The sequence below is a fragment of the Microtus oregoni genome, unplaced genomic scaffold, assembly GCF_018167655.1.
Source record: "Microtus oregoni isolate MIOR12 unplaced genomic scaffold, Mior012 000036F_ref0000092, whole genome shotgun sequence".
NCBI classification, from domain to species: domain Eukaryota; kingdom Metazoa; phylum Chordata; class Mammalia; order Rodentia; family Cricetidae; genus Microtus; species Microtus oregoni.
Genome location: NW_024543095.1, coordinates 1,544,349 through 1,559,929, shown reverse-complemented (window position 1 = coordinate 1,559,929; position 15,581 = coordinate 1,544,349). Strand labels below are relative to the sequence as shown.

General features: G+C 44.0%; 1 protein-coding gene across 2 annotated transcripts in view; it reads left to right on the top strand.

Moving 5' to 3' along the window:
- Positions 1 to 15,581, top strand: part of Rbks (ribokinase) — an 83,456-nt gene that overhangs the window by 36,141 nt on the left and 31,734 nt on the right. For both annotated transcript variants that reach the window (XM_041631119.1, XM_041631118.1), the window contains 2 exons: positions 1,017 to 1,181; positions 12,298 to 12,389. In XM_041631119.1, coding sequence (XP_041487053.1) covers positions 1,017 to 1,181; positions 12,298 to 12,389 — 257 coding nt within the window. The remainder of the gene's footprint in view (positions 1 to 1,016; positions 1,182 to 12,297; positions 12,390 to 15,581) is intronic.

Below are 15,581 nucleotides of genomic sequence, written 5' to 3'. Positions count from 1 at the left end.
ACACACATATGCATGCACACACACACACCATTTGTCTGCAGATAAGGAGCATCACACCCCCTCCTGTGTGGGTGTGTATAAGGATTATAGAGAGTGGGTCCAGGTGCTAGGAGTGTATCAGGTCCTTGGCTGTGTTCGTCTTTGATCTCTACAGTACAGGCCAAATGAAGTTAGAGATTGCCTATCTCATATATTTTCTGTCTTTTAGATATAAAAAAGTGTCCAGAGTAACAAGGTCACTTTTGGGAAAACATGGCACACACATGAACTGTTCATATACAGCAGAGCATTTGTTTAGAGCATTCTGCAGGGTTATTCCTACCTATATTCATCTCTATGGAACCCATCGTTTAGAATCCACAATCTTTACCATATGCATATATTAGTCATTTCACATAAAAGAAATTATCAAAGTAGGTTACATATAATTTCTCAACTATTATTCATTATATGTAAGAATATCAGTAAGGAAAAAGAGCTTATCTTCAAGGTGATCATTGGGCAGGAGAGATGGCTCAGCAGGCAGATCCCTGGAGACATGAGTTTCGTTCCTGAAACCACATGGTAGGAGGCATGGTAGGAGGAAGGAACTGAATCCTATGACCTCCACATGCTGCCCATGGCATGCAGGCACACACTCTCACCAAATAAATAAATCCATGTAAAATGATTAAGTTCTCATAGTAAATCAGGTATAGTGGTTTGTACCCATAGTCCCACCTACGCGGACAGGTGCGGCAGGAGCTCTTAAGCCCAGATGCTCAAGGCCATCCTGAAAAACATAGCTAGATCCTATCTCCTTTAAAAAGAAAAAAATAGAATATTATGAATCTCACAGAAAGAGTGCCAAAAAAATACATTTGGAACATAATAACTAAACCTGAATGTCCTGGAAATGTTAAGATTAACTCTTCTGACGCGTTCCATATAATGCCTTCAGAGGACTGCTCTACAGTGTAGCATATCACTGCTTGGCTTGGCTTGCTTTGGTATAAATATGTAGAATTTCTTTATAGGCGAGAATTTCATTGTCATAGTGGCTGGAGCGAATCTGCTTTTGAATACTGAAGACTTGCAGAAGGCAGCCAGTGTCATTAGCAGAGCCAGAGTGATGATCTGCCAACTCGAAATAAGCCCAGCAACTTCTCTGGAAGCTCTGACAATGGCCCGCAGCAGTGGAGGTAATTCTACAGATTTGTCACTCTTTCTGTGAGAGCTTTTATCACTGTCTTAATTAAAGTTAACCTTTCAAGATGAGTAAAAGCATTGCTCTGTAGTAAAACATTCGTTCCTCCATCTGTGAGATTCACCGGCTTCTAGTTCTTGATAAGGCTAGAAAAACTCCCAAATAAGAGTAAAAACAACATGAGTAGCATATCCGATATCCCTAAATATAAAATCTGGAGTCTACTTAGCAGAAACGACCTAAGGAGCACTGGAGCCCCTGAAGACTGCAGCAAGGTAACAGCCAAGGTGGAAAGGTGTCTCCCACCGCCTGCTGTCGCCGCTCACTGCCCGGTACTTCTGATGCACTGCTCCAGAAGTTAAAGATTCATTCTTAGCCAGGCAGTGTGGCACATGCATTTAGTCCCAGCACTCGGAAGGAAGAGGCAGGCGGACCTCTGTGAGTCTGATCTACAGAGTAAGTTCCAGGACAGTCAGGGCTACATAGTAAGACCCTGTCTCAAAAAACAAGACAAACAAATAAAAAAAAAAAACCCACTAAAACAAAGATCCATTATTTCTCCTTTTTCTAAAATTCTATCTCTTTTCAGTATACAATAGATTATTTGTATGTAATGGGTGCTGTGTTGCCAGTGTCTATTATCTGAATTTTGTTTTACTTCAACTTTGAACATGTTCAATCCGACCCAGTTAGTCAGCGCTGTATGCTGAGGCCCTCCTCGGGAGTTAGCAAGCCTGGGTTTCTCTCTTCTCCCTCTCTTCAACTAATACTGCATGAGCATGTATTTTTAATCTAGGTAGTTTGTTTCTTTTTTTCCCTTCATGGCCTAGGAGAGAAAGTATCTCATTTGTACCCTTTGTCAGGTTTGGGGTCTTAGCAAAATTAGCTAATTTTTCGGGACCTGTTTGTAAAAGACAGATAGAAATGTGTCCTTTGGGCTTGGTCTATGAATAGAATGAAATAAGAGATGATGCCAGGCATGATGTCATACTTGAAAGTCCCAATTTTCTTCTCTCCTACCCATTTTTCTCTCTGAACTGGAATTGGAATAGTTTAGTGTGGTGGACACACCTGGAATTCCAGCACTCAAGAGGTTGGGGCAGGAAGACCGTGCATTTAAGGTCAGCCTGGGCTACATGGGGAGCTGAAAGCCAGCCTAAGCCAGACCCTGAGCCTGAATCTCAAAAATAATAAGATAATACCTTGATGTATCACCGTCTGCTCAAGACAAAAAGTAGCTGCTATTATGATAATGTTTGGTTTTGTGGCAATAGAGCTGGAAAGCAAGGAAAGAGATACCTTGATTGAGGGAGCCATTATGGGGCTAGCAAGAAACCTGGCTCTAGAGAAATTCCCAGGAATCCACAGGATGAACCCAGCTTAGATCCTAAGCAATAGTGGAGAGGGTGCCTGAACTGGCCTTGCCCTGTAGTCAGAATGATGACTATCTTAAATGTCACCGTAGATCCTCCATCCAGCAACTGATGCAAGCAGAGGCAGAGACCCACAGCAGAGCCCTGGGTTGAGCTCCCAAACTCCAGTTGAAGAGAGGGAGGAGCGAGAATATGAGCAAAGGGGTCAAGACCCTGATGGGGATACCCATTGAAACAGCTTACCTGAACTAATGGGAGCCCACTGGCTCCAGCCTGACAGCAAGGGAGCCAGCATAGAACCAAACTAGGCCCTCTGAACATGAGTGGCAATTGTATGGCTGGGGCAGACTGTAGGGCCACTGGCAGTGAGACTAGAATTTATCCCTACTACTTGTACTGGCTTTTTGGGACCCATTCTCTTTGGAGGGATACCTTGCTCAGCCTAGATTTAGTGGGGAGAGCCTTGGTCCTGCCTGAAAGCAATGTACTAGACTTTGGTGACTTCCTATGGGAAATCTTACCCTCTCTGAGGAGTGGATAGGGAGAGAGTGGGAGGAGGGGAGGGAGAGGGAACTGGGATTGGTATGTAAAATGAGAAAAAGATAGTTTTTTAATAAATAAATTTAAATTTAAAAAAGAAGAGTAAAGTAGAGAGAAAATGGCAATGACTTTCCCTAATAAAACTTCCCAGCAAGATGTGAAATAAAGATGAAGACAATAGCATAGTATGTACAGGCGGTAGGAATCAGGCACTTGGCCATAGGGAGCAGAGCGTATGTGTATGGGGTACGTGTGTGTGTGTGTATGTTGTGTGTGCGTGTACGTTGTGTGCATGATTTCTCCTAAAGCGTTTCATGTTCTGTATGACAATAAGTGGGATCTAAGTCACCGAGGACTGGCTAGATGGTTTAATGGGTATAGATACTGGCCACTAAGCTTGACAGCGTGAGATTAATCCCTGGGAACTACATGGCGGAAGGAAAAGCCAGCTCCTGCAAGCTCTCCTCTGAGCTCCACCTGTATACCATGGCGTGTGCACACACCCCTCCCCCACAATAAATCAATCAATCCAGTTCCTTCTTTAAAGGAAACTCAATCTCTGAGATGATTTTTGTGGAGAATTTTAAAGTATTTATACTGATTTAACAAATTTTCCTCTTGGCAAAACAATATATACTGTGGCAAATTCTCACTGACATTTACTGTATTTTTAATGGACTCAAAGCTGTCAGAAAGAATTCGAAGCCAAAATTCATTTGGTTCCATCTTCTCAAAGTGTCACAGATGAGTCCAATGCTCGTGGCGAGCAGTCTCCGGAGCTGGAGGTAGCTAAGCTGTAGACTGCTTCCTAGCACGCGCGAATCGCTCTTGGATCCCCGAGCGTGGCAGTGCACACCTGTCATCCCAGAACCTGGGAGGTGGTGGCAAGAGGATCAGGAGTTCCAGGGCAAGTCAGTGAGATGGGTCACTTAGGGCCCTGTCTCGTGACCTGAGTTCTGTCTCCAGGACCCACACAGTAGAAGCAAATATAGCCCACAGTCGTCCTCCGACCTCCACGTGTGCTTTGTTGTAAGAGTGTGCATGTGTGTCCATGAACGCACACAATAAAGGAATAAATGTGACTTTGAAAATATTTTTTTAAGTTCAGGTCATCCACATAGCAAGTTAAGGATCAGCTTGAGCTAACATGAGACCCCATCTCAAATACAAAGCCCAAATGTGCCTTGTACTCATTCTAAGCAGGTAAAGTGGACACTGTGGACTACTCTGCTCGCCTGCCTGATGTTTTCACGGGAAGAAAGCACCGTGTGACTCTATGTACCCGAATTCCATCCTCGCTACTCTTGCACTTTGGAGCCACTGTTAATAAAATAAGGGTTCCCTGAACACAAGCACTTCCATACCTCTACAGTCCACCTATGTGGCTAACAATAGAGGCCGTATATACCTGGTGGTAGGATAATTGACATCCCGGGGGCGGGGCTGGGTCAGGATGGCATGAGGATGGACTGCATGGCTCAGAATGGTGTGAAACTTATGAACTGTAGTGTCTGAGTTTTTCCATTTAATATTTTTGGCCTTGTTGATATTGCCCATGTATAACTGAATCCGTGTAGAGTCAAAGCACAATAAAGGCAGCTACTCCATAATAAGACTAGAAGTGCTAGTAGCTTGAGCTTACATGTAGTTTACAGTTTGTAAGTTATAAAGCTCTTTTTAATAATTTGATTCTAGGAAACCCTACAAGCTGAGCATGCTGGTGCATGCTTAAGATGCTCACATCTGGGAGACTGAGGCAAGAGAATCAAAATTTCAACATTATCTTCAGCTACATAGTTCTCTCAGATGAAGAGTGAAGGAGCTGGGACTCAGGAGGTTAATGCTTAGCTCAGTCAATCTCCCGCTTCTTTTTTTAATAACTTGTTTATTTTCATTTTATTTGCATCAGTCTTTTACCTGCAAATATGTGTGAGGATGTCAGACCTGGAGTCAGACAGTTGTGAGCTCCACGTGGGTGCTGGGAATTGAACCCGGGTCCTCTGGAAGAGCAATCAATGCTCTTAACCACTGAGCCGTCTCTCCAGCCCCTACCTCCCACTTCTATTTTTTGTGCACTTTTTTTATTGTTTTTACTGAGCTAAACATTTTTCTTCCTTCTTCTCCCTTCCTCCTCCCCTTCTATTCTCTCCCATGACCCCCATGTTCCCAGTTTACTCAGGAGATCTTGTCTTTTTCTCCTTCCTATGCAGATCCATGTATGTCTCTCTTAGGGTTCTCTTCGTTGTCTAGGTTCTCTGGGGTAGTGGACTGTAGGTTGGTTTTTCTTTATGTCTGAAAGCCACTTATGAGTGAGTACATATTATATTTGTCTTTCTGGGTTACCTCACTCTCAATATGGTTTTTTCTAGATCCATCCATTTGCTTGCAGGTTTCAAGGCGTCATTATAGTTTACCTCTGTGGAGTACCCCATTATGTAAATGTACCACCTTTTCTTTATTCATTCTTCAGACGAGGGGCATCTACAACCTCCCACTTCTAACGAGAAGGGACAACAGGATTTCAGGTTCCACAAAAAAAAAAAAAAAGCAGCTGTCCCCTAGACCCCACTTTAGAAACTGCCACGTGGTCCTGGTGTTGAGGAGCTCAGCCCTTGAGAAGAGCATCTACAGAGCAGTAAAGTCCACGCATTGTAATAGTGGCCGCATGCCACCTGGAGCACACCCACTCACCTCTGCCTAGCGCTCCTCCAGGCGGGCAGCTTTCTCTAGACCTCAGTCAGCTGCCCTTATTTGGTAGGTACCAGCCAGGTGCAGCTTAGATGCTGCACTGTGAGCTGGGGGTGGGGCGGGTGAGAGAGAGTGAGTGTGCGAATTTGTGGGTGTGTGTAGTGCATCTTCAGCTCCACTGAGACAAGAATGTAAAGATGAAAAGAGAACACTAGTTTTGGGATCATGAAGAATGGTATTGACTTCCAAATGAATCACTTAGCAAATAGGGAGCCTCAGTTGAAAGTCAGCTGCTTGCTCCACCAGTTGTGTCGTGTCCCCCCCCTCCCCCCAACCCTCCCCCCCCCACCACCAATGTCTCTGCTGTTCAAAGGCTGAACACTCTCCCGATCACAGCTATCACCACAGACTGGTCACAGAGCCCAACAGGCAGCACTAGTGATCAGTTCCCACAAGGCAATGAGGTGCTTCTTTGTCATCTGAGTTCATTATTACCCCCTTACAAGTAGCAAATTTGAATTCTACACATTATAGAACAAGATGACCTACAGCTGCGAAAATGCCAAGAGAAAGTCCTGTGTTGACCACACTGTCTCAAAACTGGGTTTTACCCAGATGAAAGAATTGTTTTTAGACACAGCACTAACAATGTCCAGACAAAGAAACAACAAAATCAGCTCACCCCGGGTCACAGTGCAAGTAGGCGGGCCTGCTGGAGAGCTGATACTGGGGCTGCCGGTGGCGAAACTGTTCGTGTTGGGTCTGGTCTTTATATCCATTTCAAAGCAAATGGAACGTTACAGGGACAATTATAAATAATTGAGATTGTAAGATCGCCAAGATTAAATCCTAGGTATGATACAAAGTGTCTTTTAATGCCACTTTAGCCCTTTTCCATTTGGCAAACTGAAGCTCTTGGCTGGCCATGCAGACTTTTGCAATAACATTGTCCCACATGTGGGCTAAACTTGGAGCTATTTTACAGCTCAAGTCCCCAAAAAAGAGCTCTAGTGAAGGGACAGCCAAGCCAGTGTTGGGGTCCCACTCTCCTCACAGTTTCTTTGCTTGGGTTAACTTTAGTTCCCTGTTCCCCTGAATCTCAGGGCATTGTTTGTTTGTTTGTTTGTTTGTTTGTTGAGACAGGGTTTCTCTGTAGCTTTGGAGCCTGTCCTGGAACTCACTCTTTAGACCAGGCTAGCCTCAAACTCAGAGATCCGCCTGCCTCTGCCTCCCCATTGCTGGGATTAAAGGCGTGTGCCACCACCGCCCGGCACCAGAACAAATTTTTTTAAACATATGTAAAATTCTTATAAATGAGAACCCTAAATTTTTCCTCTTTATCAATGCTAATTTCTGATCCCTGATGTTTGTATACTTTTTCTGGTCAGCTCTCCTGAATTCTGATTTTTTGTTTTTTCTGAGACAGGGTTTCTCTGTGCAGCTCTGGCTATCCTGGAACTCACTCTGTAGACCAGACTGACCTGGAACTCACAGAGATCCACCTGCCTCTGCCTCCCAAGTGCTGGGATTAAAGGCGTGTGCCACCACCTGGCTCTCAGGGCATTCTTAGCTGGCCATCCACTCTTCCCTGGCAGTGTTAAGATCTTCTGCCCCATTTCCCAGCCTGCCAGCTGTTTCTCTAGGCTCACCACCTCCTCGTCAGCATTACCGTGTCAGCCGCTGGTGTGTGGTTAAGATAACCAGAGGGTTAGTGCATCTCCCTCTGTAACGGGTGATAATTACTGCTGTGTCCTGTCACCCTCTCTGCAGCTCCAAGTTGTTCTCTGGTTTTGCCCCGTCCCAGAGTGACATCATCTTTTCCATCTTGGGTGTGATAAATTTGTACTTCTCTCTGACTACCTGTGTCTACTAGTTCCTCATGTTCCTTCATCCTGGTAAAGGGTTTCTGTTTATTTATAGCAGGAGAAGGCGAAAGAGTGATTTCCTAGCAGCATCTTCACTCGTACCCTAAGCTTAGGTGCTCTAAACCACACATCAGACACTAACCATGCTTACATACCCAGGAGCAGTTGGAAAGAATGCTCTTCCCCAGGGAAAGACAGGCAAATAAGATTTGCTTGATTTTATGCAATATTTATGGTAATTAATTTAAAGAGTCCCTCATTCCAGTCATTGATGCTTAAAACGCAATGTAATTTTCTTTAACATTTGTTTTCATTATAGAAAATTCCAAGTATAATAAGACAGAGAGAATAGCCTAGTAAGCCCACATAATGGCATCATTTAGCTTCCACAATTGTTGAGACCTTGTTGATGGCATGTCATTTGTATCCAAACTTGTTTTCCACTGTCCCTCACTACTAAACTGATTGTCATTTCATCACTGGTAGAAGACAGGATGCATGTTCAGAGAATGAGGTCTTTCCCTGAAGTATAACACAGAATCTGCATTCAGACTTCTTCCCAGCAGTCTTTGCAGCATGGTTTAGTGAGCAACCCTCAGACTCTTCCTCTTCTGTACGAGCATATGCACATGTAGCTTTGCTTGTTTCATCTTGGAAGGAATGCCACAAGACTGACTTCTTTTTGGTTATAAAGTATAGAAATATTTCTCTGACAAAGCAAAGATGACACCATTCATTTTAGCAGCTTTAGAGTATGTTGACTGAGTTTTCTGTCCTGCCCGGTTCCCACAGTTAAGTCTCAAAGAAATCACACGGAGGTCTACATTAGTTATTAACTAATAACTAGCTCAGACTTCTTATTAACTCTTATAACATATATTATCCCATTATTCTTGTTTATGCTAGCTACATGGCTCGATACCTTATTCAGCGAGGCAATCACATCTTGTTTCTTCTGTGGCTGGGTCAGCACTGCAGGTGGAACTTCCTTATTCTTCCCAGAATTCTCCTGTTCTCATTGACCCGCCACTACTTCCTGTCTGGTTGTCCCACATATACTTCCTGCCTGGCTACTGACCAACCAGTGTTTATTTAAAATATAATTAACAGAATACAGACCATTGCCCCACTCCAAGAGTATTTATCAGGTGGACCAAGGACAAAAGAGAACCAGTGAATCGACTGAGGCCAGCCAGTCCAAGGAATTGACTGAGGCCAGCCAGTCCAAGGAATTGACTGAGGCCAGCCAGTCCAAGGAATCGACTGAGGCCAGCCAGTCCAAGGAATTGACTGAGACCAGCCAGTCTAGGGACTTGACTGAGACCGGCCAGTCCAGGGAATCGACTTAGAACTGCCAGTCCAGGGAATCGACTGAGACCGGCCAGTCCAGGGAATCGACTTAGAACTGCCAGTCCAGGGAATCGACTGAGACCGGCCAGTCCAGGGAATGGACTGAGACCTGACAGTTCAGCTTTTCTCAGCCAACTCTTCAGATAGACATGTAGAATTCCCTTTGTTTTTCTCCTACAAGCACGAGCATCACCATACTGCTCACTTGTGTGCCTGTCACCTTCTGTAAGGTGAGTATGCACAAGAAACTGCTTGATCCTGGCTCTTTGGAGGAACCAAAAGGAACTTCTCTAAGAATGGCTTCATTCTGCGTCTTTGTTACTGGTGACTTGATGTAGCACCTGTGCTCAAATGCTCGGGGATGCAGGCTTGAGGACCATGCTGGCTGAACAAGGCATTCATCTGATGTTTGGGGGAAGAGAGAACAATGTGCTTGTATTGATTGCTTGTCTATGGCTGTAATCAGATACCATGATCAAAGCAACTGCGGTAGTTTAATAAAAAATGCCCCACAGACTCAGAGATGGGGATGCTTAGTTATTAGGGAGTGGCACTATTTGAAAGAATTAGGAGACATGGCCTTGTTGGAGGAAGTGTGCCATTCAGGGTACGCTTTGAGGTTTCTGAAGTTCAAGCCAGGCCCAGTGGCTTTTTCTTCTCATTGCCTGTAGATCTGTATGGAGAACTCTTAACTACTTCCCCAGCACCACGTCTGGCTGCATGCCACCATACTCACCACCATGATAGCAATGGACTAAACCTCTGAAACTGTAAGCAAACTCCAGTTAAATGCTTTACTTTATAAGAGTTGCCATAGTCATGGTGTCTCTTCATAGCAATAGAATACTGACCAAGACAGCAACTTACAAAAGAAAGAGTTTATTTGGGGCTTACAGTTTTGGGGGTTAGAGTGTGTGCCCGTCATGCATGGCAGAGAGCATAGCGCCAGACAGACAGGCATGGTACTGGAGCAATAGCTGGAAGCTCACATCTTGCACACAGGCATGAGGCAAAGAGAGCTAACTGGGAATGGCAGGGCTTTTGAAACTTCACAGCCCACACCCAGTGCCACACCTGCTCCAACAGTGCCACACCTCCTAATCCTTCTCAAATAGTTCCATCAGCTGGGAACCAAGTATTCAAACATATGAGGCTAAGGGGACCATTCCCATTCACACTACCCCAGTGCTATCCAGGAAATCTAAATGCTGACTACATTTGAATGCTGGGCACAAAGGACCTTCTTGTAGAATGGGCGTCTCTAAGCCCTAAGAGATATGAGAACCCACTGAGAGGTTGGTGGTGGGCTCCACACTTGAGCAGAAGGCAGAAGGGGTGGACAGGCGGGGGTGTCAGCTGTATGCAAAGGACAGTATAATAACAGTAATAATCTTTTATATCTGGACAACACTTTATAGTTTACATGGGGCTTTAATATGCATTTTCTAATTTAAGCTATACAATTGCACTGTACAAAAATCTGAGCAGGAAAAGAAAGCAGAATTTATGTGGGAGGACATTGTTAAGTCTAAAATAACAGAAAAAATGTGGCAATACTGTTAGCCTATACTAGCCGAGACCACTGATGGACCCAGCTGTTAAGTGAGTCTAGGATGATACAGAAACAGGCTGTACACACAGAGTTGTGCAGTGAATCACCTCCATCGGTTATGAGTCGGTTAGCATCTCCCCAGGACAGTGGGATGTGTCACTGCCAAGCTATGTGAGAGCCACCTGGAGAACTTATGAATGTGCAGGTTCCCTGATCATACCCCCAGAGATTCTGATTCCGTGGGCTGGAAGTGGAGCCTAGAAACCCTACATCTGAACAGGTCTGCTATTGTGCGAACAAATTCCTAATCGCTGTTCTGGAGCAGTCTCTAAGAACTGCGGCTGAAGGGTTTTACGTACGACTAGACAGGTAGGATGATTTCCCACGTGAGCCAATGGATCCAGTTTGGGAGAAGAAAAGCTGGTCTAGCTGTTTTATCCCAAAGTGGGAGATATTTGCAAATGGAATTTTTTTAAGCCTTTAAAAGAATTCACAGAATTTCAAACCAAAATGTAATATATCATGCATTGGTGGAATGTGTTGCAATGGATAGATCTGTGGTATAGATATGTTGCTATTTTAAAGAGGATCAAGCCCTAAAATCAAAGTCAAAGAACTCTTGGTTAGGACCCAGCCTGACGTTGTGTAAGAGGATGAGTGTGACGTCCAGCGTTGGCCTCCTCTCGAAGCTTTACTTCCCCCTCTGAAAAGCGTTCTGTCCGTGTGACAATGGCTGTAATATTCTCCCTTCTCTACTCTGCTCTCCCCATCCACCCTTCCCTTGGAGTAGTCTGGTCTGAGCTAGTGCTTAGTCTGTGAGTGAAATTTCCCTCCTTTCTCAATCTTGTCCTGTTTCCAGTTAGGTCCTGGAAGCCAAGAATGGAAAATGGTGTGTGTGTGTGTGTGTGTGTGTGTGTGTGTGTGTGTGTGTATGTTGGTAATTTTAATCTATTGTGGAGGCATACATGGCTACCCAAAATACATACATGTACACTAGTTTCCTACCTACTATTAATATCAAGAAAATTTCGAATTCTTTGCTGTTTCTTTCCTGTCATCACTTTTTCTTCCCCTTAAAATGAGTTTATGGGGGGTGGAGAGATGGCTCAGTGGTTAAGAGCACTAGCTTCTCTTCCAAAGGACCAGGGTTCAATCCCCAGCACCCACATGACAGCTCACAACTGTCTGTAACTCCAAGATCTGACACCCTCACACAGACATACATGCAGGCAAAACACCAAAGCACATAAAACAAAAATAAATAAATTTTAAAAAATGAATTTGTGGACGAGTCCCACAGATAAGCACCTAAATTAACCTATAAAATACCCCCCTTCCCATCTGCAGTCATGCATGTCTTCTCATGCCAGACTTTTACTTCAATGTTTTTGTTGCCCGCACCTGAACTATACCATCATGTTCGTTGCAAATGTGATGCTTGCCCTCGAAGCTGACATGCTGAAGTAAAAAACAGAGGAATGGAAATACGAAGGAATTGATACTAGGCTCTCATAGAGGCTGAGGTCTTGACCCTTTCTTATCTGTAATTTAATAGATGTTTAAGCTGGTGAGTGCAGAAATGGTGGCAGATTTCTCTCAATGTCTGTACGGACACCTTGTCAAGATGGCATGAAAATGCTTACTGAAACCCATTCCTTTACATCTAACCTTAAAGATATGTATAAGGACTAAACTAATATTTTTAAATGATAACTATTGAGCCCCTTTCCCCTTCCATTGCAGTGAAAACATTGTTCAACCCCGCTCCTGCTGTTGCCGACCTGGACCCCCAGTTCTACGCCCTCTCCAGTGTCTTCTGCTGCAATGAGAGCGAGGTAAAGATTGACAGGCTTTCAGGCAATGGGGTAGACAAAGAGGCAGGACTAACCGTATCAGTTTGAGCACATGTAAATTCAGTAAAAAGAGATTTTTCAGTTTATTGGGGCGTGGAGGACAGGAAATAATGAAGCAAGCCGTGGGTGGCCATAAAGGATTCGGATCCATGCCTGACTGAACCTGACACTGGCTGAGCCTCTGGCTGTGTTAGCGCCCTCCTGCCCCACACTATTGATACCTCGTTTTCATTTTAGTTATTTCACATCTTTCTGGACTCTTTAATATTGAAGTTGCCAAGTTGAACAAATAAAAATACAAGATGCCCCATGACATTTGAATCTCAATAATTGGTGAACAAACATACAAGGCTATTTGTCGTTGTTCTGCAAACCAAATTTTACTGCGCTTGTAGTTTATCTGGCCGCTGTAATTAGTACACAACTCCTTGAACGGTTGCTACCTTCCCGTGTACAGAGCACGTGACAGCACGGTGGAGAGACACAGGCTCCCACTGAGGCTGCTACTGAAGGAAGCAGTGTCTCATTGCAGGGTTAACATGTAAACGTCCACACAACATACCTGTCGTGTAGTGATCTAATCTGCTCGTTTATAGACTGCTAGGAATGAGACCAGTCACCTTTTTTTGTTTTTTATTGTTGTTGTTGTTGGGGGTTTTTGTTTGTTTGTTTGGTTGGTTGGTTTTTCAAGACAGGTTTTCTCTGCAGCTTTGGAGCCTGTACTGGAACTCACTTTGTAGACCAGGCTGGCCTCAAACTCACCGAAACTCCATCTCTGCCTCCGAATGCTGTGATTAAAGGCGTGTGCCACCACTGCCCGGCTAAATCGCCATTTTTATAGAAAGACAGCCTTAGACTGGAATTCTCTCTCATGTTGAGATGCAGATTCTCTTACACTGTTTGGCAAATGCGACAGGCACAGAGAGAAGGGAAAGACGATAGATAAAGCTTGTGTTTTCTTTGGCGCTAAGGCTAAATGAAGGTCTAGGCTCTCTTAACCCGCTCTCTTGACAACATCAGGACACAAGCTAAAGAAGGCTGCTGCATGGAAACTAATTCTAACCGCCGTAGATTATGCAACATTTTTGAGCAACCACCATGGCTAGGCATTGGGCTAGGAAAAGGGAATTGTGGGAGGTAGTAGCCATTTCACAGTAAGAGATTACATTGCTCTCAACTACCAAACTGGCTTAGATTTCCCTGGTAGGTACTGAAAAGACACTGCATTTATTCTTCAGACAGTTTTCACAGCCCCAATTGTTTACCCAGCTAATGTATCTCCTCCATTAAATTACAAATTCCATTAGGACACAGCATCTGTCTTATTATATCCTGTCCTTGTCTATATACTTACTATTGCTGTATAGCACATTCCCCAAAGCAGCAGTGATATCGCCATTCCCAGTTTCCATGCATGGTGAATTCAGATAAGGAACAGCTTGGCTCATTCTCTCTCTGTAGTGCCTATGGCAAGAGTCAGAAACTTCAAAGGCTGAGGGATTCTTCATTCGTATGTGTGATAGTTGGTACTAGTGTTTCCTGGAGCAGAATGGGTCAGAACACTTACACATGACTTGTCTTTGTAGCCTGGGCTTCTACAAACATACACACACATGCACACGCATGAACATACACGGGGTAGAAGGGTTGTTAACAGAGATTTCAATCTTTTTAAACACATTTTTAAAGATTTATTTAGTGTGTGTGTGTGTATGTGTGTGTTCCTCTATCTGCGTGTACAACTTTATATCAGAAGAGGGCACCAGCTCTCATTGTAGATGGTTGTGAGTCACCATGGGGTTGCTGGGAATTAAACTCAAGACCTCTAGAAGAGCAGTCAGTGCTCTTAACTGATGAGCCATTTTTCTAGCCCCAATTTCAGAGGTTTTTTTTTTTTTTTTTTAGAAGAAACCAGTGAGTGTCTCAAAAATAGATCAGTGAATTTAGCAAACAGAAGTGGTCCCGGGAAAACAGATTAACACAAAACTTCTTTTTTAAGATAAAGGGTCGGGTCTGAAGAGATGGCTCAGTGGTTAAGAGTACTGACTATTCTTCCAAAGGACCTGGGTTCAGTGCCCAGCACCTACGTGGCAGCTCACAACTGCCTATAACTCTATCTCCAGGGGATCTGACACCCTCACACAGACATACATTCATGCAAAACACCGGTGCACATATAATAAAAATAAATCATTACAAAAAAAGATAATGGCCTCAGGTTCTGTTTTCAGCACTGACCTGTTAGCTCACAACCACCTTTAACTCAAGGTTCAGGAGATCCAGTGTTCTAATCCGGCCTCCTTAGGCTCCTGAACACACTTGGTACACAGACATAACACTCAGGCACACACACATACACATAAAAATTAAGTAAATACTTAAAATTGGAAGATGGTCTCAGAGTACAGCAAATCCAGGCTGAAAGGGAGCATCCAGAAGACAGGAAGAGAAGATACCTGGCCAAGTTCAGGAAACCTTTGCTGTTGGGATCACAGAATGAGCAGACACTCGAGGAATGGGTTTTATACAACAAAGAATTCATTTGGGCATGCTCAGAGCGAATAAAAGTGAGATGTAGTCCCATTCTTAGGAAAATATAGCATATGATTAAACTGTAATTCAGAAAAGACATAATTTGGTTATATACTTTAAAAGTGTCTTATGCATTGTACGTGTGTATGTGCATGCATGCTCACATGCCATGACATGTGGATGGAAGTTTCCGCGGAGTCGGCATTCTCCCTCAACCAGATGAGTCCTAGGAACTGAACTCAGGTCATTAGGCTTAGCGGCAAGTGCCTTACCCACTGAGCCACCTCGGCAGCCTAGCGGCATACTTTTGATTTCGTATAACAAATGGGTTTAATTTGGGCACATTCACAGCAACATGGGCATACATGCAGTCTTACATAGTGTATGGTTAAGTGATCATATGGAAAAGAAAATTTAGTTAGACACACTGAGTCAAAAAGTACCATCTAATTCCTTAAGTGCTTTTTTAACTGCGCAGGTCACAAGCAGAGGGGCACCTCTCAGCCCTGTTTCAGTCCGAAATGCTTGTCTGTTCCAGGAGAAATACTGAGCCTGCGCAAGCCCTTTTTGATTATTGTATGTGATTTAAGGAAGGTCACAGAGGGCTTTTCTGCTTTCAGTGGTCTGCAGCAACGTGACAGG